Source organism: Psammomys obesus, unplaced genomic scaffold, assembly GCF_907164565.1.
Source record: "Psammomys obesus unplaced genomic scaffold, mPsaObe1.curated_primary_1811, whole genome shotgun sequence".
Lineage (NCBI taxonomy): Eukaryota > Metazoa > Chordata > Mammalia > Rodentia > Muridae > Psammomys > Psammomys obesus.
Window position 1 is genome coordinate 35051956 of NW_026593286.1, and position 23736 is coordinate 35075691.

The window sequence follows — 23736 nt, forward strand, 5'->3', positions numbered from 1 at the left end:
AGTCTACTTTTGTTATAGCCCCAAAACTTCATAGTTATGTGACTTTAGACAGATTATTTCTCTGTGCCTTAGTTCTTCCATCAAAGGCAGATAAATACTATCTCTTAGAGTTTTTGTGAGGACCAGTGTTAATAGCGCATTGTTTTAGAACAGTGCCTGGTTCAAAGAGTAAATGTTGACTGTTACTCAAGGTAATGCTTCATCAGATTGTCACGATGTAAGTAATCTAACTATATTAATGTTCCTTCTAGATAACTCAGAACTCTAAGAAGAAGTTGTCTGTTTTGAACCATCATTTTATAAGACACCCAGCTAAACAGTTTGAGGAAAATCCGTCCATAATTTCTGACCTAACAGGTTTGTGGTAGTGACCTTTAAAGTAGAATTTTTCATTGTTGTTTTTGATAAATCTGTTATTAGTGCATCATTGTCAGTATTTGGGACTAGTGGGAAACTGGGATACTTCAAGTATTATGGTTTTATTATCCACCGATTTCCCTTTCATGGTGCTAACAAGTTCTTGGTTTGGAAGGGTAAAGTAGAAAAGCAGATTGTAAGATACTGATAAAAGTTTTGTGATGGAAAAAGCTTGCTATGTAGAAAAGTTTTGGAGTTAGGTACCCACTCATTTTTCCTGATAGTCACCAAAACAGAGAGCCGTATTATTTATAACACCCTTGTTTCTCAGCGCCACTTAGGCTTCAACATTCTCTTGAGTTACTAGCAGATCATTTGCTTGATGAATTTCAACGTAAGCATATACCATTTTACTCATTTCCTTCTATTCAGAATTCCATTAAGTTAAAGACACTGAGTAGATTTGCAGTTCTTCACCTGATATGAACACTGGTTGATCTTAAGCACAGAGAGTGTGTATCTGGATTTTATCTTTTAAATTAGCCAGTGATGGGGAACCACTTGCTTGGTATTGTTAATAAGTATTTATCAGAATTCAAAAAAGAAAGAAAATTTATAATATGGAAACAAAACAAGGCAAATAAATTAATTTCCTTCACATTAAGGGACATCTATGTGGGTTCCAGTAAAAGTGTCCAGATGGTCCTATGTGGCTTATAATGTAAGTATTCTATTAGTGTGTTTTTGTCCAAACTTATTCTCATATTCATCTTTAAAAGTTAGGAACTTTTAACAACAAACCGTATCTAATTTTTCTACGAGTTGCTAAGAATACCTTAATAATAAATATTGTATATCTTCAATTTACCTGTTTTATCATAAATTTGAACCTTTTTCTATGTTGTTCAATTTATTTACTTAAGGATCCAAGTGAGGTCCATGCAGCACTGTTGGTAGATCTTCTGGTACTCCTCTTTAGAATATTTTCCACTCTTTTATTTTCCTTGCAATTTATTGACAAAATATCAGTCACTTTTTTATGATGGAATTGCATGCTGGGTTGGTTTTTCTGGTTCCAGTTTTGTGGTCATTCAGTATATTCTTTTGCCAGCTCTTCCTATGGTTTAGTAATTGGATCTAAATGCTTGATAGATTCAAGTCTTTACTGTTTATTTTCTTTTCCTAGGCTCTCTTCTTGATATATGAACAGTTGGTAGGGAATGCCTGAAGTAATTAGTTTAGGAGGATACAGAAATGATAATATTCTGTTTCTCTTTTATTCTTTCATTTATTGATTAGGATACTGCACAGAATAATTTCCCCTTATCTACTAAATTTGTCAAAAGTAAGACTAATCCCAAAGGAAAGAATTATGAATGCTTGACTTTTGTTTGTCTGTTTACCATGTATGTACTGGCTGGTAGAATAGTGAGCTGGCTTGTTTGCATTCCTTAGGAGTGACTGTTGTTAATTCTTGCATATGAATGTTTGCATCCTTTCAGTTCATTGAGTCTGAAGTTGTTCCTTGCCTGGCAAGTTGAAGCCATTTTAAGTTTGGCTCCTTAGTCTTCTAAATACAGCTGCTTAGTCATTTCTGTTAGTGTCCTCATTCTCCAAACAAGTGACACACTGAATGAGTGACAAAATAGTTCAATTCCAGTGCCTAAATTTGCTATTTATTTAAGGAATTGTTTTATTTAGGAAATGGTACCTGTAAATCCTAATTCACCTTTAGGTTACTAGGTTGTCATTTATAGGACCTTTTCAGTAGCCAGAGTGATTGAAAGTTCAAATATAGCAGCCATGCATAGTGGTGCACACCACACCTTTAATCCCAGCACTTGGGATGCAGAGGCAGGAGGATTGCTGAAAATTTGAGGCTAGCCTGATCTACAAGGCTAGTTCTGGACCAGCCATTGCTATACTGTGAAACCCTGTATCAAAAAACAAAACAAAACCAGTACAAAAAGGTAAATCATCACTCAAATGCACAAATGTGCAAATGCTGATGCTTCTAGGATGGTCCTGCTACAGAGCCTCAGTCTCTTTTACCTCTTTATCTTTTACCCCCGATCTTAGCCAGCTGGTTCTCAGTAACAGCAACAATATAACATTTATTTTTGTCACCATGATATTTGAATGATGAAATTAACTTTTTATAGTTAAATTCTTTTTTTCTCTCTTTTTTTTTTTGTTTTTAGGAATCAGATAAGATATATTTTACATTTCCTCTTGCAAATCATAGAAAGATCTACACTCACGCCTATTGTCAGAGCACCATGCTGGTAAGATGATTGGCACATCTTATTTAAATTTGAAAAGCTGTTGTTTATTCTTTTAGTTTCTACAATGCTGTAATGGGACTAGCTATAACTATCATATGTTTAATCAATTGGAAACATTTGTTTTGAACAGTGTTTTGACTGAGAACTATTAAGTGCAGTTTATTTATAACTGATATTATTGTATTAAATCTTCCATCCTGTTCTTCCACCTTGGATTTATTGTACTTGGTATGAGAAATTGAATTCTAAACTTTTGTCAGTTTTTAAAAAATAAGTATAGTTGGCAAAGCTGTCCTAATGGAGTTTTAGGAAATTAACTCTGTTTTACTGTTCGATCAGATACGAGAATGCAGGTACTTTTATCCAGATGTTCTTTAGGACAGTAGAGTGACTACAATACAGGCTTACACTATCGAAACAATGCTTGTTTGTTTTTAGCAAATACCTGTTAGATACACGCACACTAAGTTGCTCCCGTATACACCAGACTAGCATGGGTCTTGTGCAAGGATGGTGTGCAAATTTGTGAAATTTTCTTTTTTAAAAAATGTTGGTGTCTTTTTTCTCTGTTCCAAATTTTGGCTTTTGGTATATTTTGGGTTTTTTTTTTTTTTTCCTTCTTTTTTTAAAGATAGGGCCCGGAGTGCTCTCTGTGAGGACCAGGCTAGCCTTGAACTCAGAGATCCACTTGCTTCTGTCTCCCAGTTAACTGGACTTTTGGCCACGTTATTGGGTTCTTTTTCCTACCACCCTTCTCTCCCACAATCCTTTTCCAACCCCCTAACACTATGTAGGAGAGAAATGTTAGAAGGGAAAGGGGATGTTGATCTCATTAGACTACTTCCTGCTGATTACAGGCATTGAATTCCTGGGGGGCAAGTTTGATTTACAGGAGGTGTCCAACTGGCAACAACAGTAGCAGCAGGGGGAGCAGCAGCTGCTGCTTCTTCCGGGATAGCCCTGGCATTTATACCCTCTGAAGAGTCCCCAGAATTCCAAATGTAAACCATCCTCAGCTGGCAAAATCATGCCCCTGCCAGAGCATGAAACAAATCACAGTTAGCTGCTATGGACAACCTGAAGCAGCCCCATATCCCACACCTGGGACTGAAACAAAAACATATTCCTGTAACATAACTGGGTTTTTAAAGAAACCAAAATTCTCACTACACTCTCAAGTGCTGGGATTAAAAGATGTATACCACCATTCCAAGCTCAGGTTTCTTTACATTATATTTTCATCTTTCATAACTTAATTCTTTATCTGTTAAGTTTTTGTTATTTGCATTATTTGTTTGAGGCTAAGTCTTGAATGTAGCCCAGGTTAGCCTTTCAACATTGTGCCCAGGCTCTTGAGTAGATGAGATCACATGTAAACATGTATATACATGTATCACATGTATATAGAACTCAGAGCCAGAGGGTGTTACCATCTGATATGTCACATTTAGTACAGTCTTTAAGAAAAGGTGGTTGGCAGCCACTGTGGGCATGATTCTAAAAGAATTTGACATTTTAGTGGAATTACTAGCTTTTTATTTTCTTAGCTGTCAACATGACACAGCCTAAAATCAGGATAGGCAGTTGATCGTGAGAGAATCTTCTCCAGAGAATGATATTCCAGCATATGCATTAATAATGTAATGCTAAATTTCAGACTAGGAGGTGTGTTCATTACCTTCATTTTCACTGTGATAAAATGCATGGAAAATATCAGGACACATGGGTCTTTTATGAGACTGATATTCCAACCAAGGACCAGGTGTGGATATAATCTAGAACCCCTGCTCAGATGTAGCCCATGGTAGCTCAGTATCCAAGTAGGTATCCTAGTAAGGGGAACAGGGACTGTCTCTGACATGAACTCTGTGACTAGCTTATTTTACAATCCCCCCACACCCCAGGGAGGAGCAGCCTTGCTAGGCCACAGAGAAGGACATTGCAGCCAGTCCTGAAGATACTTGATAAGCTAGGGTCAGATGGAAGGGGAGGAGGACCTCACCTATCAGTGGACTTGGAAAGGGACAGGGAGGAGATGAGGGAGGGTAAGATTGGGAGGGAATGAGGGAGGGACCTTGGCTGTAGTACAAAGTAAATAACCTATGATTAATATAAAAAAATAAAAATTATAAAAAAAGAGTTTACTTTTCCTGTGGTTTAAGTAGGCACCATCCATCATGGCAGGGAAGGTGAGGCAGTTTACAGCAGCAGAAAGTGCAGCTGGGACACCTGACATCTCAACAGGTTAGGAATGAGGAATGGTGTGGACCTGTAACACTCAGTGCCACCCACTTCTTCCAGTTAAGCCTTACTCCTAAGATTCCACAGCCTGGGAAACAGGATCTGAAACATAAGCATATGGGGAATGGTTCATATTTAGACCATAGCAAATCAAAATTATATTGAGAAAAATGCTTGTCAAATGCAGATCATGCATTTAATGTCTGTGGATGTGCTAGTTTAAATTAGAATGGCCCCTATAGACTCAAATATTTGAATACTCAGTCCCGAGTTGGTAGAACTGTTTGGGAAGGATTAGGAGGTGTGACCTCGTTGGAGGATATATGTCACCAGGTGAACTTTGAGGTTTCAAAAGCCCACACCATTTCCAGTTAGCACTCTGCATGGGCTTGTGGGTGGAGATGTGAGCTCTTGGCTGCTGCTCCAGCATCATGTCTGCCTGCTGTTGCCATGGTCCCTCTGTGATGGCCCTGGACTCTGACCCTCTGGAACTGTGAGCCCCAAATTAAGTGCTTTCTTCTATAAGTGGCCTTGGTCATTGTGTCTTGTTACAAGAACAACAGTAACTAAGACAGTGAGTATTAATTAACATAAGATAATGTGTGAAGAGCTGGAGTGACCTGCTTCCTGGGAGGGGGGGTTGTCAGCAGCCTTACCAGGCCACAGAGGAAGATGCTACAGTCAGTCCTGATGAGATCTGATAGGCTAGGGTCAGATGGAAGGGGAGGAAGACCTCCATTATCAATGGACTAGGGGAGGGGCATAGGGGGAGAAGAGGGAGGAAAAGTGCGGCCAGGAGGAGACTAGAGAGGGGCCTACAGCCAGGATACAAAGTAAATAAATTGTAATAAATAAATAAATTTAAAAAGTATATATATAAAAAAGATAATGTGTGAAGTTAAAATTTTGCTTTGCAGTTTTTATTGTAATTCTTTTAAGCCTATATAAAAGTAGAGAGAAAATATGATAACCAATACACATTTTTAACAATTACCAGCATTCTGCGATTATTTCATTTATTCTTCACTTCCAAGTGCTGGGGTTGTGAGCTTATTTGAGTAACCATGCTAATTTGTAGCTCTGTCCTGTCCTCCTGCTTCATAATGTCTCATTGTTATTCTGGGAATCAACACTACTGAGATGCCTACAGTGAGAGAGAGACATACTTAATTGTTTAAAGAATGTCATCTTTTATTTAAGCTCCATGAAATCAGAGACTGACTGCCTGACTCACCATTTTCTCTGAGACCTTAACGTTTTGGGGTTGAGAATGGACTTTATAAACATTTGGTTAGATGGAAGGACTGATTTCTTCATTGTTTTATCTGTGATTCTAAGGCAACTTATAGAGTTGTCTTGATGGCACTCCACATCGCCCTACACTCTGGTGGGATTTCAGTAACATCAGATCTTGGATATCACTTTTGCTTCCATAGAAGTTGGAGTAAAAATCTCAGGTGGTGCTCTTTAAATAACCAAAGCTAAATGTAGGATACTTTGTTTAAAAAAAAAAAAATTAAAGTAGTTCTTTCTGCAGCATCTAATTCTGTGCTGAGGAAGCAGTGGCTGCCTGCAGTCTCCAGGCCGTGCAGTTGGGCTTCAGACTAAACACATCCCTGGTGATGTAGGAGTTGTGTCCTGGTAGTCAGATGAGAATGCAGATGGTAAAGTTAACCATCGATGTATTATTTCTGTGGCTGTTACCAGACAGAACAGGAAAGCATCAGAAATGCTTGTTTTACATCATTGTTTTCTGTTATTAACCAACAGGACACAAATAGTTGGATTTTTGGCTGTATAAACAGCACTTCCATGTGGTAAGTCTCTTCGTTTTTCTTAACACAAACAATGCTTAGAAATTAAACTTTCAGAATAGCTATATAATAGGGTTTTTTTTGTTTTTGTTTTTGTTTTGAGATCAGGTCCTCTTCTGTAGCCCAGGCTGGCCTGGCACTTACAGTGTAGCCCAGGCTGGCCTGGAACTCTCTGTTATTCTTCCACATCAGCCTCCCAGCCCTGAGATACAGACATGAACCACAATACGTGACGAGAAGAGCTTTATGTGCTCATATATTTGTTTTGCTGCTGTTTAAATTTTAATTTTTATATTTAAAATTTTAATTATTTGTGGGCACATGTGTTGTGCATGTCCATTTAAGTGCACGCATAAACGTGTGCATGTACATATGTGTGCATATATGCTCTATGTGCATGTGTGTGAGTGTGTGTGCTCTGTGTATGAGTGTATGTGTGCATGTGTGTGTACATGCATGCATCTCTGTGTTCATGTGTGTGCTCTGTGTGCATGTACTCTGTGTGAGTGCATGTGTGTACAAGCATGCATCTCTGTGTATGTGCATGTGTGTTCTCTGTGTGCATGTACTCTGTGTGAGCGCATGTGCTCTCTGTAAGTGCATGTGTGCTCTGTGTGCATGTATGTGCTCTGTATGTGTGTACATGTGCTCTATATGTGCATGTGTGCTTTGTGTGCATGCTGTGTGCTCTGTACATGTGTGTGCTCTGTATGTGTGCATGCACTGTGTATATGTGCTCTGTGTGAGGTGGGTCGTGTATGTGTGTATGCTCTGTGTGCATGTCTGTGTGCATTTGTGTGTGTATACATGTGTGCTCCGTGTGCATGTGAGTGAGTGTGTGTACTCTTTCATGTGTGTGCATGCATGAGTACACGCTATGGTATAAGTGTGAGCATCAAAGCACATCTGTGGGGTTGGCTCTCCTCTGTTGCTCTGGACTCAGTTGTCAGCTCTGTGCTGCAGTGTTTTTCCCACTGATTCATCTCAAATGAAAAGAAAGGGACATTTCTATTCATACATCTAACTAAGCAATGGTAAGGAAAAGCAACCGTTTGTTTGTTTTCCTCACCAAGGGCGCTCTGTGGATATATCCATTAGACTATACACCCACTGTAACCGTGCAGCCTCGCAGGTACAGGGCTGCAGCTCTTGTCTTCTTATTCTGGAATTTATTTGTAAAGTACAATGCTTGACCGTTTGTCCTCTAACTGTGTCTTCGTATTTATTTCAAAGCCAGCAAGGGGTTGATTTATCATGGAAAGCTGAACTGTTGCCAACGATTAAGGTAAACGATTACATCAGAATTTTATATTTAGGTAGAGAATTCAGCGGGTGGACATGTTAGAGTGTGCTCTTTAGCCGAGTCTTAGAAGTGTATTCTCTAGAAATGTATGATGAGGAAAAGCGAATGATCAGCTGCGTTTTGTTTACATTCAGAGATTAAAACCGTGAGTTGACAACTTTCTGAATTTGTTCCAGCATCACATTCACAGAGCCAGATATAATTTTAAAATTCAGTTTGAGGATATGCTAACGTGGTTTATCTTAAATATAAGTTGGCTAATGTATTGTGTTGAGAAGTCATTTTGGTAGGAAGAGCCTTGCAGTAGGGAGGCGCTGTTTCAAAGAGATGCTGAGTAACTTCCTAGTTTATGTCACACTGTGGTCAAGCAATTGAGTAACTCATAGCTAGTTCTGCAGGGTGGTAAATCACAGCATGGACTTGCCTAATAATTGTTAGTGATTTCTTCAAGTAACTCTGGAAAGTTAGCAAGTCTTTTTAAAAAAATCTCAAAATCTACTGTGGAAAACACAAAATAGGTCTATAATATGATGAAAATTTCTATTCTAATTTCCAAATCGTGTTTATTAGAATTTACAATCTCATCTGGGCTTGGTGGTTTCAGTCTTCAAGTAAATCAGTACTGTAAAATAAAATATATTTTTCTGATGAACTTGGACTTGAAATGGAAGCTTTCTGACTAGTGCTGCTGGTCTTCTCTTGTTGATACCAATTGGGCTGTTTTTTTTGTTTTTTGTTTTTTTTTTTTTCTCACTAATACTGTTTTCTTTATTGAGGTGGCAGTCCTAGGGGATTAAGCTCGTGTCATGTCCTCTCTGCCACTGAAGTCATAGCCCCAGCCTTTAACTTTGCTTTTGTGATGGGACCAGTCTCACTAAATACACATGCTGCCCTTGAGTTCCCTATGTAGTCCTAGTGGGCTTTGAATATGTCATCCTCCTGCGTCAGTCTGCTGAGAAGCTGGGATGTTAATTTGCATGAACAATTCAATCTGTGTTAATTGTACTAACAAAGAGCAACTTTAAAAGAAGAAGAATATCAGGAATAGTCACTTCTACAACTTTGTTTTTGTTTTTTGCTTGCTTTGTTTGCTCTTTGTGTATATTCTTTTGGGAAACAAATATTTGTATTTGTAAAACAAATTTTATTCAGTAGCATTTAAAAAAAAAATCATCATTGGGTCTTCCCTAATCTTCCAGGCAAAAGCAAAAAGGCAAGTATTAGGACTGATCCTAATTGTAAAGTTGTGTCTCATTCTCTTGAGATACAGTGAGTATTCCCTTAAATTCCCAACTAGGAGATTGTATCCATTTTATAATTTCATAAGAAATAAATGACTAGAGACCTTAGAACATATACTCTGCCCTGTATTTTAAATGTATTTCTTAGCTAGGTGTAATGTATAGCCGTAACTCAGTGCTCAGGAAGCAGAGGCAAGGAAGATGACGAAGGCTTTGAAGCCACAGGCTGTACAGTGGGGACTCATCTCTGCAGAATTAGAACTTTTCTCACACACACAAAAAAAAAATAAATTTCATAAGTAAATACTGTTTTTATAAATCGACAAAGAAAGAAAAATGTGTTTACCAAACTGTAGGTCCCCCTTTGTTCTTAATTTAGTACTCAAATGTCTGCATAGTAGGGAAACAAGCTGTTCCAACTGTCTGCTTTTTTTTTTTTTTTTTTTTGCATACATACTAGTTTAATGGACACATTTAGAAAAAAAAAACTTGCTTTGAAAATGAATTAGAAATCACAGTAAGCCCACTAATTGATAACATTTTATATCTAACTATTATAACATTCAGTTTTAACTAATTTATAAGGAAAGAAGAATCATTGAAAAATCTTAAGGTGACCCACAATTTGATGAAAGTTTTAATTTAGAGCAATTGATTGTAAGAGAGTAGACATGTGGATATGTGTTGGAACAAAGAAAACACAAAATCCTTGGGTAAAAAGCCAGAGTAATCATGTCAGAATATTTTCTTAAACATATAAAAGTTCTATAGTAATCTTTTCTGAAATATTCCGAAGATTTAAATAAACTATTATGCTGGACGATACTGGGAGGTGTCCAGTGGTTTTATTTATTCTTGGTTTACTTTTGTTTTTGAAAGAACTATCTGCTTTTTTTTTTTTTTTTTTTTAACTGTCTGCTTTTTAATAGTGATTTCTGGAAGAGAACATTACAGTATTCTGCAGTCTTAAGTCTGTTAAGATAATATTAAACACAAACAAACTTTCCCATTATACTTAAAATTTTTATATAAAGTGTTAGTGATATTTTAGGTGGCACAATTTTCTTTAAATCATACAAATGAAGATATAGAATGAAGTATGGTGGCTCATGCTTGATGAGCTACATGGTAAGTTCAAGGCCAGCTTAGGATTCGTACAGGAACCCCGTTATCAAAAGTTAATAGTAAATAAATAACTCATCAAGGCAAGTATACAGTGCTTGTTTAAAGGAAAAAACAAACAAAAAGCCAATGTTGTCGGAGACTTAACGAAGTTCTTAAATATTTATACAGACTAAAGCCACTAAGTTTTCTCCCTGAATAAACATGTTCTGAAAGGTCTCAGGCTGACACTGCTTGCTTAGTGACCCCCATGTGACCAGTATTGTAGTCTTAGGGATCACTGTCAAATGTAACGTTCATTTTCTTAATTAGAACAGTGTAATGTATTCAAACCAGGCAGCCACTTCAAAGTAACCCTTTCTCCACACAGTGGCCATACAGATAAATGTAATGACATGATAAAGGGAAAACATTTTGTAGTTTTGTATGAATATTGATGCCATTCTAAACAAAGGTAATGCCGTGAAAATCATCACTGGGCTGTCTCTGCCTGACTGTATGCTAATAAGTAGGTGGAACACTCCAGTAAAACATGACAAAGTCTAAGCTGGCATTCTTGAGAACACATGTTTAGTAGCTGTTTGAGCTTACTGCTACATAGAACAGCTCAGTTCTTCCTAATTGAACTGTACTCATGCTCGCTGCCCTTTGACGGGTCTCAGCTCCCTAGAGCTGTAATTTATGAGGCACCTTTAATATTCTCTGGTTTCCATTAAGACATAGGATTTTGTTGCTTAGTTGGGCTTTTGATCAGGCTATTAAAGAGCTACTTTCTCAATGTTTTAGCTTCTGCACCTCCGTTCCATGTATCCACATTGGTTTCTGAAAAAGAGTGAAGGAAACAAGTATCTGTGGAAACGTTTTTTTGGGGGGGACGGGTTTCAAGACAGAGTTTCTCTGTGTAGCCTTGGCTGTCCTGCACTCGCTTTGTAGAACAGGCTGGCCTGGAACTCACAGAGATCGCCTGCCTCTGTCTCCCTGAGTGCTGGGATTACAGGTGTGCTCCACTGCAGGCTGAAACTTCTTAATGTACACATACTTCTTCCCAGTCTACATCTACTTCCAGAAATAAAACTGGGTTGAAAACTGTTTCTGGAATCTTGGCAATTATTAAAAAAGCTAGTGTCCTGCCTGTCCAGTCATCAAATATGGACTATAAAATCTGGTTTTAATTTTTATGGAAATCGTAGTTATTCATTTGACGAAATGCATAGCTATGTTTCTTTGACATGCACTAAATGTTTTATTGCATGGCATTCATGAAGCCAGTGACTGCTACTTCAGCTAAGTCAGAATTCTTGGAGATGAATTTGTAACTTTCCTATCACATTTAGCAACTTTTGAATGTTCTCTGAAGTTTACTACCATAAGTGTAGAAATAATACTTCAATGCTCTCTATAATAGTCACCCAAATTACAAAGAGAAACACATCACATTTGGAAACAATTATATAAAATCATAACTTTAATGTCAGACATCATTTGTTTTATCTGAAGAGATATTTTAAGGAAATTTTTAGGTTGTTTATATTTAACAGTAGTCACTACAAATATATCTTTATAGGATTATGGGCCTAGAAATGTAAGTATGCATATAAATTTGATCTGTGTGTGTTTTTATGGAGGTGTGTGGGGATATGCTGAACATTAAATTCAGGGCCTCATGCATAGTATGTGAGCGCTTTAAGAGATGACTTTTCGGATAACCCATTAAGAAATAAGTTTTTGTAATTCATTAATATGCATCAGAAATAAAAGTGGTTTTGTATCTTGACCTTTGCTTTCAGTCTCTGACGTTAAGGCTTCAAGACTACCCATCCTTGTCGCATATCGTTGTCTATGTACCATCTGTCCATGGAAGTAAGGTAACAGATGTTTTAAGGGTTTTTTTTTTTGTTGGAATTCTTGGAGGATACTCATGTGAATTTTTTTTTTATGATTTCTGCATAGGTACAGGCTTATCTAAAATGATGGCCAGTGTGGTGATAGCCTGATGTTAAGTCGCTAGAATGCCCACTCATCTTGAACTAAGCAGAATAAACACAGACCCTTCTGTTCTCCGTGAGAACTTGTTCCAGAGCTGTTACTTGCTAGGTCCCATTTTATGTGCAATATTTCAGGAATTCATAGGAAATATAAGAAGGACTCTCTGTCATTTTTCATCCTGTTGTGTAAGGTGAAAAATGAAAAGAGCAAGAGTAATGAGAAAGAGTAGATTTTAAAAACATAGACTAAAGTCAGAATATAGCAAGAACATGAATACCTATAATATCACTGAATGCAGAATGAGTGAGGTGATAATGAAATGCCCTTAAGGAATATTTAAGAACTTCTGTGGGAAAGAAGAATATTCTAGATCAGTTCTGCCAAGCTTCGAATTACCATGTTTGGCTATTTAAATTTTAAATTAGTTAAAATAAAAGCTCACATTTCAGCCCCCTTTGTACTGCATACCTTCCGGAAACTCAGCAGTAACATGGCTGCAAAAATTGCTTCATACAAATCAAAATAAAACAAAAGCATGGAAATCAGTAAGTAGATAATTCTGAAAGGATGGCCACCAGATAGAGAATAATGGGCAGAAAGGTGGGAAAACTGTCCTTGGCAGTACTGTGGAATCCTTGGCTGAGATCGTGAACAGAAGGCAAGAGGAAGCTGAAAGGTTTTCACTGAAAGGAGTGCTGGCATCACCCGTTTGGTTTGTGGTAGAGGAAGGGTCTGCAACAGCAGTAAGCACCACCTGAGGGGGGCTGAGGGCCTTTTTTTAAGCAAGGTGGGAGTAGGAATAAAACGTTTAGAATTCTGGAGAGTTGCAGGGCAGGAACTGTGTAGAGGGAGATGCCCCAGTGCTCCTCCACTCTCCATTGAGACCAGCAGACTTACCCGTCAGGATCCAGCCCAAGTGCCGCTTGTTTTCCTTCCCACACTCCTCCAGAAAACGTCAACTTCATCACAGGACACTTTTGACAACTCTGAGGAATATTCTGATTACATTTTAAACTATGTGCTAATATCTTTATTGTTATCAGCATACTGTGAACTCTGAGATTAACAGCCACATACCTTTTTTTTTTTTTTGCATCTCCAGTCTGCAGTGAATACCACATTAAACAAGCAAACAAAGAAATGAAACTCAAATTTTTTTGAATGAGAAAGTTGATGAGATTTGTGACTAAAATAATTAGGAAAATTTAGAAGAAATTATGGAAAGGATAAGGGGGAGTTGTTACAAGTTATCTTGAAGACTGAGTCTCACAAGCGCCTTTAATGGATTCATCATTTTTGTTTTGCTTAGCTCAAGTGAGAGATAATTCAGCATCTTCAATAGTAAAAGCTCTTTTTAAGGGTTTTTCTGTCAGGTAAGTTGGGTTTGAATGAATCTGACATCTTTCCGAAACTTGAAGAGACTTTTTCTGGTTACACCAAGAAATCAATGAGCCTTTCTGCAAATAGATAATTGTATTAGACTAATAAATACATGGTATATGTTAATCCTCTCCAGAAAATAGCACTGCTGTCTGTGCTGTTGCTTCTTTTTTTCACTAGAATGATAACTTGGATCTTTGATTTCTGCACATCTGTGCATAGCCCATCATCAGAAAGCTGTGTGCAAGAAGCTGAGGATACTGAGACTTTATGGTTTGGTTACTACAGTGTGGAATTAGCTGCACTTCTGTGATTGAAAACAAGCTACAAGCACAGAAACTGACTGGTTGTAGATATCTTAGAGACCTTTGGGTTCTGTCTTCCTTGGTTAAAGATTTGTTTCATATTGCAAAGCTGACAGCAAAGCCAAGTTTCAAAACAATAAAATAAAAAATGCTAATATTTTAGACACCTTTACACAAAATGATTGAAATTGCTTTTAAAAAAACTGCCTCACTATCTCATGATTCACCCAAAAAGCTCTTTGTAAAAACATAAATGATTCTTTTCAATAAATGATGAATAGTCTTTGAATAGCGGTTTTCTGCAATGGACGTGTTTCTGCTTTGCCTCATGAGAAGGAATGAAAACAAAGCACTTAGTGTCCGTGCAGCACACGAGCCTGATAGAATTCTCCCTCACCTGTTTTTCAACTTCATTAATAATTGAGAGTCCATCTGTGGCAAAGGAATAGCACAGCTGAGACACAGAGGAGGAGTTGTCGGGGAAGCCAGGGATGGACCCTGTGGCTTCCATCCTCTTGAGAGGACTATATTCATTATATCTATTTTTTTTCCATCTTCTACTGGCCAAAATAATTTGATGGTTATTTATTTAAATATGTTTATTTATTTAAATCTTCATGCCTTTTCAGAAACTGTTCTTTTTGCAGACAGCAAAACAGTTTCCCACACATATCTGGAAATGTTATTAAAAAGGAAGTGTTGTCAAAATAAAAATTGTATTGGCATGCCACATTCTAAGTTCCCTTTTGTGAAAACCACACTTTTTCACAGGTGAAAACTCTTTTTTTTTCCCATTTTCTGTAATAACTGCCTGAGATACAGTAATCTCATACAAACAGCATATTAAATTATAGACACCTAAAAGAATACAGGACAATAAAAAATCATAAGTAACAAAGTTACATTTCCCTTTTGAGTAGGAAAGCACCCAGAGACATGCTATCTAAGTCCTTATACTTAACTTGCCTTTGCATCACAGGGCTTTGATCCACTCTTCAATACACTTCCTCTGAAAACACCTGATGTTATAATTACATTTTGCAGGGAATTTGTTATGAAAATGACCTTTAGATAATTTAATATATTTGATTAAGAAGATGCTTATCTGGTATAGCATCTGCTTGAAGAAATCTTGCCCGAGTTATAGAATAATCAGTTGTGCTCTTGTCAAAGCTGAGATTTATTTTCCACACAAACATCAAGATTTTCACTAAGTTAAATATTATATTTTCTAGTAAATCAATGCTTATATTTCAGTTTGTTGTAGACTGTGAATTCTTTAAGAAAGAAACGAGATCCATACAGCTTCCTGTAACTCATCTTTTTTCATTTGGTAAGTATTTTGTTTTTGATGCTTAAGCATAGCTTTTAGGAGTATCAGTTTACTTTGCTAGTCATAGCATATTAAATATTGCCATATTTAGAATATAGTTCTTACCAAACTGTGTTTAGTGGCACTCACTGACTACTGGGCCAGTGGTCATCTTCCAAGGAGTGAAAGAAGGGCCTGTGTCTCAGGTCCTTTTCTCTTGCTGTGCTAATACATGACCAAGGCAACTTAAAAAGAAAGAACCTAACTAGAGTACATAATGGCAGAGCAAAGGCATGGAGGCTGGGACAGCTGAGAGCCACAGCTTAATCTCAAAGTAGGAAGCAGAGAGAGACTCAAACCCCAAACTCCAAACCCCCTCCAACAAGGCCACACCTCCTCCAGCAAGGCCACACCTCTTACAACTAGGCCATTGAAGGGACTCTAACCCAGAATGGCTCTGGTGGGCCTTGTTCTCTCTCATTCCCTCTGCCTTGCTAAAAGCCATTAGATTACATTCCTAAAGTATGCCACCAAAGTCTGTTCACTTATTTGGCCACTTTCTTGTCCTGAGGCTGACCACCAAGGCCCAGCTATCAAAGTATTGAAATCCAGCAATCAAAAGCCCCCTTTGGATCACCCAGTTGAAACTAAAAACCTCATCCTAACACAGGTTATCCCCTTAACCTTTATAAACCGGCGTTTTCTTTTGTCCCATGTCTGTTTTCCCTCTGTTCAGAGACAGTCCTTTGTCCTCCAGGACAGATAACCACTCCTCCCTCTCCCTGCCCCGTTCCCCTTCTTGCTCATCCTATACCTCCTGTCTGTCTCTGAATTCCCTGTTTCTGTTCCTCTGGGGAAAATAAGCTTCCTTTGTGCTGAGAACTTGGTCTTGAGGGACCTGAGCCAAAACTGATCCTAACAGCCACACCTCCTGCCACAAGGCCACACCTCCTAATCCTTCCCAAATTGTTCTTGCCACTGGGGAGAGAGTATTCAAACACATGAGCCTATGGGGGCCATTCTCATTCCAAAGTACCTCTGTACTTTTTCATAATTATATAAACTTGCAGTAACCAAGTCTTTCTACATATGTGGATTATTTTCTTATGTGAAATTTATACTAACACTGGACCATTTTATAGTTCTTTTCACAGAACAAGCTTTATTTTTTTAATTATACAAGCCTCATTTGTTTCTCTTTCTGATTCTGTGCTATGCCTTCAACATATGGTGATTTTCTGCTCATCAATAAAAAAATACACTTGGTTCTGTCATGGACACACAGATGTCTAAATTGTTTGTGTTATGAAGGTTTCATGACTATATGTTATTTTTATGTGTGGGGGTGTTTTGCCTGCATGTATGTATGTGTACCGTGTATGTGCAGTGCCTATGGAGGCCAGAAGATGGCATTAGATCCCCTGGAACTGGACTTACAGATGGTGTGAGCCACTGTGTGGTTATTGGGAATTGATTGGACTCAGGTCTTTGGAAGAGCAGCCAATCTTGACCACTAAGCCATCTTTCCATCCCCCAATCAAATGTTCTTGTAAGTTTTATTTTGAAAGAATTTTAGACCTATAAAAACATTATAAAAGAGTACAGACTTCCTTTATATCCTTTACCAGACTTTCTCTGATGTTAACCTCTTACATTCATATACATTTTCTAGGTTATTTGTTTGTTTGCTTGCTTGTTTTTTAATAATGGCTTGCTATGCAGCTTAGGCAGGCTGGCTTAAAACTTGTGACTCTCCTACCTACTTCAGCCTCCTAAGGGCTAGGATTATAGAGCCTGCTTTACCAAATTTGTCCAACACAGTCTTTTTTTTTTTTTTTTTTAATTATCTGTATGCATGTGTATCTGTTTCTGGGCATGTGCATATGAACGTAGGTGCCTGCTGAGGCTAACAGGGTTGGATCTCCTTTCTCCTTGGAGGTGAAATTAGCTGTGAACTACCTGATGTGGATGCTGGGAACCACACTCAGGTCCTCTTCAAGAGCTGTGCATGCTCTTAAACACTGAGCCATCCTTCCAGCACCACAATACAGTTTTGAATTTAAGTTACTGTTAATACAATATGTAGGGGCTAGAGAGATGGCTCAGAGGTTAAGAGCACTGTCTGTTCTTCCAAAGGTCCTGAGTTCAATTCCCAGTAACCACATGGTGGCTCGTAACCATCTACAGTGAGACTTGGTTCTTCTTCTGGCCTGTAGGCAGAACATTGTATAAATAATAAATAAATAAATCTTTAAAAATACAATATTTAATAACCTAAACAGGCTTGTTTTATTGCCCGTTTTGTCTCTGATCCTCCTCCAGGTGCCTGCATTGGGTTTAGTTATTGTGTCTCCTGTAACATTTGTCGGTTCCTTAGTGTCTCCTTGGCCTTTATCACTTTGGAACATTTCAAGGGTACTCAGTTACTTGCAGAGCACCCCCTAGTTTGGATTTGTTTAATACTGTCATGTTTCCACATTGAGCTTATGTATTTTTGCCAAGAATCCACAGAAACCATGTGTCTTCCTCATGTGTCAGATTGTATGATGCTCATAAATCTAATTTCCAGTGTGCTAACTTTGGTCTTTGGATAATAAAATGGAATCTGGCAGCTTTCTCCACTATGTGAATACTGTTTTTCCTTTGCCATTAATAAATATCTTAGAGGAAATAATTTTACAAGATGTGCAACTTACTAACTTTAGCACACAATGGATTAAGTATTCTACAGCAAGTGATTACTATTGCATTCTCAATTCATTGAAATCCTGTCTGAGATAGAGCTGCCTCATTTATTCATTTATTTTTCAAAACTGTATGAACTAATGAATACATATTTTGGGGCGGAGCCTAGCTCTGCCGTGGAGTGCTTGCTTAGCTTGGATAGAGCCTTCTTTAGTTGTTCCAGCTTTGGCTTGGAGGGCTCTGTTAGCTTGTTTCCTGCAGCGTTTACTATGCTACATCCTTCTCTGTGCTTCAGTCTCAGCATGCAGCCTTGGCTGGCCTTCAGGTCCTCACCCCCTGCTCAGACCCCACCAACCACAGCAAAGTTTTAAGTTTTTTCTACTAATTTTAGACTTCTTTCGGTATTTTAAAATGTTATTTGAGCAATCAACGCATTTCTTAAACTCTCTGCTATTATAAATAATACAGTGCTTTTAATTCAACAGGATTGTCTTCAAGGAAGGTGATATTAAATACGAGTGGCCTGTACTATAATATAGAGCTTCTGAACTTTGGACAGGTAATTGTCATGAGTAGAACAGGAAGACTTTCATTTTCGTTTGCTGTTTTGTTAAACAAATAAACTTTTTTTTTTTTTTTTTTTTTGTCTCTGTCAAACTGTCTCAGATATACCAAGCGTTTAAAGTCAACGTGGTGAGCAAATGCTCTGGAGGCAAAGGTAAGTGCATGGGTAGGTTCACTACCTGAAAAGCCAGCACATTTGCTGGGAAGTTCCACAGTGCTTGTTTCCTGGCTTCTCTTTCATGTATTTATGGAATAAAATTAGATATATGATAATGGCAAAGTAGTTCTATCTTCAAAGAATTTAATAGACTCTCAAGAGTAAATCGTATTAATACGTTTTAAAAATATTGTATGTTTTGGGATGGGTGAGGTGGCTCAGATAAAGGGCTGATTTCAATTTCCAGAACCCGTGTAATGGTGGAAGACATGAATGATTCCCTGAAGTCTCTCTCCCTCCACCCAACCACATGTACTCACACACAAGCATCATGCATAAACACAACAGTAATTGTAAGTGAAAAATATTGTTTCTTAGTACTACTCATATACCTTAATATCTTTGGTGGGCCTAATATTCAATAATATTTTACCATGTTCCACACTGATCTTTTTGTGAAATGGGTAGTTTATATATAATAGTCTTATAGCGTATGTGAGTCAAGGTAACACAAAGAATAATGCTTCTCTCCTTTGTGTCTTAACAGAAGAGATAACTAGTATCTATAAACTTCATATTCCTTGGTCTTACGAAGACTCGCTAACCATTGCACAGTAAGTACATGGAAGAACTTACTCTAAACCTTGGTGTTTGAAAGTAGAATCTGTGCTTAGATTACTGAAGTCATCTACGTGTTGACAGTAGTGTGCCTGCTATTTAAGATGTAGATACATATGCTATTCTGTTTAAACAATATAGTACTTGAATCATGCTTGAGAAAGGGACATCTGCCGGCATCTCCATGTATCTCAGGCTGGAGGAGCAGCCAGGCAACTGTGATATGAGCAAAAGTGCCCACTCAGATAATGCATCTGTCCTTTACCTTCCTCTACGCTACTTGACTAGACTGTGTGGAGCACTGACTTAGCCATGGCTGTTCACCAACACTTTATACTTAAAGATTGATATTTCGATAATCTCTTCAGGGTTCCATCTTCCACAGAAATTTCTCTGAAACTTCATGTTGCTCAGCCAGAAAACGACAGCCATGTAGCACTGTTAAAAATGTACACATCATCAGACTGCCAGTATGAGGTGAGACATGCATTTGCATAACTAAGCATGGTTTGAATATGGACAAGTGGAGGTCTTTCTGCTGTTAGCTGCAGATACATCATGATGTGGAAGCCCATCAGCAGGAGAATGTTAAATATTTTCCACTCTGCTTCTTTACCATTGAATATTTCTGGGGATAGACTGGGCATGTGAGCATCCTATAGAAACGGAAACTGCAGCTTATTCTAAGTTTTAAAGGCTGGGATTGAGAATCAAAGAGCATGTAATTAGCTGCCATCGCTTTACTACAGTGACTAACATGGGGCATACTGGTTTGTGCAGTACTGGGTTAGTTTAAGGATCTCACCTTTAACTACTTTTTAAAGATCTGTATGCTTTTCAGTGGTGGCATGAAACACTGGTTTATATGAATATCTTATTTCTGGTTAGCAGCCCTAAGTATCTGGATTCTGTACTAGGACTAACTTCCTTAGGATAAACTAGGAGATAATGGATTGATTGAATCTGTTTCTATGACTAAGTTTCAAGTGCACCTGTATGATTTGTGTCTCATGGAATTCATGGATGATATTTTGCATTCTGTTTCTAACAGTGATGGCTATTGCAGCTCTACTGTGTTTTTCAGTTTGCAACTTTGTATTTCCAGTATTAAAATAAGAATTATATTGTCTTGGGAGACAGAGACAGATGATTTTCTGTGAGTTTGAGGCCAGCCAGGTCTACACAGTGAGAGCCTGTCTCAAAAAAAAAAAATTATATTATCAGTTTGGCTTCAAATACTACATGCTTGACAAATGTCCATGGTTTTTGAAAATCAATATTATATATTTTCAAGAAGTTTATATTTTAGCAAGACACAGCCATGTTGTATGTAACTTTTATAACTTGCTTAAGAAAGGTTTCCTAACTGGTGCAGCACACACCCGTAATCGCAGCACCCGGGAGGCAGAGGCAGGTGGATCTCTCAGAGTTCCAGGCCAGCCCGGGCTACAGAAACAGTCCAGGACAGCCAAGGCTACACAGAGAAACCCTGTCTTAAAAAACAAACAAACAAAAAAACAGCAGCAACGAAGGACTTCTTTTCTCAGATTTCATAATATATCTAATATATGTTAAGTAAGGCTGAGTTTCTTTCATAAATATTACTTTGATATACATTCTTTTATCTAACATGATCTCTTCATAACAGTGTGGATAATTAGATATTCTAGTTAGTAAAGGGTTACCACCCACATACCATCACATTCATCTAGTTGTTGAGGATGTATACAGGAAAATTTACAGAATGGGAAACTACTTTAGACAATTAAAGTGATGGCTTAGGATATTCTTAAAGATCTCTTGTTTGAAAGTTATCATATTTAAAAGATACACAGAAGTACTGAATTTAATAAAACAGTGAAATGAGTTTAAGAAAAATAATGTCTTGTTTTAACAATTATTTTTTACTAGGTGACAATTAAGACTTCCTTTCCACAAATACTTGGACAGGTAAGAGAAACTTAATGCAGGTTGGTTGATTATTTATTGCCTTTTGATTTGGAAGGGATTGCAATCTGTTTCTGTAAATTAGTAATTTTTAAGTAGAACCACAGTCATTATTTTTAGAACTTTCAGAATTTTGTAATATTAAGACAGAAAAATTAATAGAAATTAATACAACAAAAATTTTATTACTACATTAAATTTTTGATCTTTGTGCTTTATGACTCAGGCATATTACTTTTTTGGATCATAAATTAATAAATTAATATTGATAATCATGTACTTGGTCATGATTGTAATTCAACTCTTACAATTGAGTTGGAAACATTTTTTGTATGCATTATCTCATTTGATTTTTGGAGCAACCTTTTGAGAAATAAATTTTAATTACTATAAAATTTATGAACATAATAAAATTCAGTTAATGTATAAATTGTATAAATCATAAAGAAATAAGTAAATTTTAGTTTGAGTTATAAAATAGCATCATAAATACTTAAAGATTTGTAAAGAGTTAAGGAACCAATTAAAAATTATTTCCTATAATACAAGATAATTCCTGCTCTTAGTCTTCTAACGTATACAAAGGACTTGTCATTTATATAGCTTAGAGAAAGGTGGACTCCTCTTAACTATATGACTTTGGTCCATATTTCAAATCAGGGATGAGAAAAGTCAAGCTATCATTAAGGACAATTATACCAACAGAGGACAAAGTAATACTTATGTTTAGATATAGATATATGGTTAAAAAGTAAGATTGTGTCAGTATCACAGGATCAAGGGTGTAAACTTTTTAAGTTGTCAAATAAAGAACTGTGTTAAGTCTAACACTACAAAAGTAAGAAAGTACATGCTCTTCCTTCATTCCTAATTGCTTAGTGTATAGTTCCTAAAAGAATGAACTCAAGTGTTTCATGTATCTAGCTCATTTGGTATATCTTCATTTTTAGGTCTATCCTTTAAATTAACACACAAACATTATTAGATGTCCTTATGACATTTTCAAACTGCGTTTTAGTAGATTCTTCTCCACATTGAGCTCCCCTTGCCCTCTCCTCCACCTCAGCTCTTTTCCACATCTCTTCCCCAGTGTTCTGTGAAGGGTCTCTGCAAACACTGTGACCAGCAGAGTGAGGCAAGGAGGAAGTCTTGTTCAGCATGACCCAGTTGATGGCTTCTGTTGTCTGACGCCAGGCACTTTAGGCATATTTAAGCACAGCACAGTTTCAGAATACTTTCCTGGTGACAATGAAGGAGGCCTGTGTGTACAAAATACTCTTGAAAGGTAGAAGCAACTTCTTCCATGAAGATGGGCTCTCTGGGTTAACTGAGGAAGCAGGCTCAAGGTAACAACGCTCCTGATAAGGGCCTCTGGGAGGGTAGAGCTGTAGATTGACTGAAATAAACAGAAGGGTCTGGAGGAGGCATGTGGTCTGGCCATGCAGCTAGTACAGAGGCCACGAGGCGATTAAACACTTTGTTCCAAGCCTTCTGGGCAGAAAATAGGTTATCCATCTCTATGGATATGTGCCTGTGTGTTTAACATTCCTGGATTTTAGCACTCCTGCATTCTCTAGTGCCCATGGGGACTAATACAAGGACCTCTGTGTCTCCTACCCATTTTCAGGTCACATGTACCCTTACACCCTCTGCCGCTTCCTCAGCGCCTGTTTTTTGCGCTCTCTGATTTCCTTTTAGTTTTTTCAGTTTACAGCTATTTATATACATACATATATGCACCACAAGGTAGGAGCTGCATATGAGAAAGAACATGCTCTTTTTAATCTTTTTGAGTTTCTGTCACCTTGCTGTGTTTCTAGATCCATACATTTTTGCAGATTTCATAGTTTCATCTGTTTGTAGTAGAATAAAATTCCGTTATGTGTGTGTGTGTGTGTGTGTGTGTGTGTGTGTGTGTGTGTGTGTATACGTATATATACCATATTTTCATTATGTATACATTGATGAGCTTCCTATCTCCTTGTTTTTGTGGCTGAAGCATCAGTAAAAGTGGATGTGCACGTTTGATGCTATTCTCTTTCTAATATTTTTATGAATTAATTTTGTTCTTGGGCAGTTTCTGATTACTCTCATCCCCCACCCTCACTTACTACCCACTTACCTCTTCCCGACAAATCTCTCACATTTCTGTTTGTCTTAGTTTGTGACCCGCATAGTTGAACTAGGGCCATCTCTATGGCCATGGGTTTGGAGCTTTCCTTTGGAACCTATTGGGGTTACTCCCAAGGTACACAACCCAAGACAATACTTCCTCCTCTCCCAGAATCTATAAGTAGCCAATAGCTCAGCAGTAGGAGGTAAAGCCCCATGATCCCGTCCACACCCATGACTGACAGGACCAGTCTATACAAGCCTAATGCAGTAACCACAGCTGCTGTTGAGTTCATGGTTGCAGTTT

General features: G+C 37.6%; 1 protein-coding gene across 1 annotated transcript in view; it reads left to right on the forward strand.

Annotated features, from left to right (window-relative positions):
* The window catches only part of Pgap1 (post-GPI attachment to proteins inositol deacylase 1), a 73591-nt gene that overhangs the window by 21657 nt on the left and 28198 nt on the right, over positions 1-23736 (forward strand). The window contains exons 8-19 of the mRNA XM_055616581.1: positions 252-357; positions 1023-1078; positions 2559-2642; positions 6654-6700; positions 7931-7982; positions 12151-12228; positions 15292-15367; positions 18517-18590; positions 18698-18749; positions 19300-19366; positions 19739-19847; positions 21282-21320. Of these exons, the coding sequence (XP_055472556.1) occupies positions 252-357; positions 1023-1078; positions 2559-2642; positions 6654-6700; positions 7931-7982; positions 12151-12228; positions 15292-15367; positions 18517-18590; positions 18698-18749; positions 19300-19366; positions 19739-19847; positions 21282-21320 (840 nt within the window). The remainder of the gene's footprint in view (positions 1-251; positions 358-1022; positions 1079-2558; positions 2643-6653; positions 6701-7930; positions 7983-12150; positions 12229-15291; positions 15368-18516; positions 18591-18697; positions 18750-19299; positions 19367-19738; positions 19848-21281; positions 21321-23736) is intronic.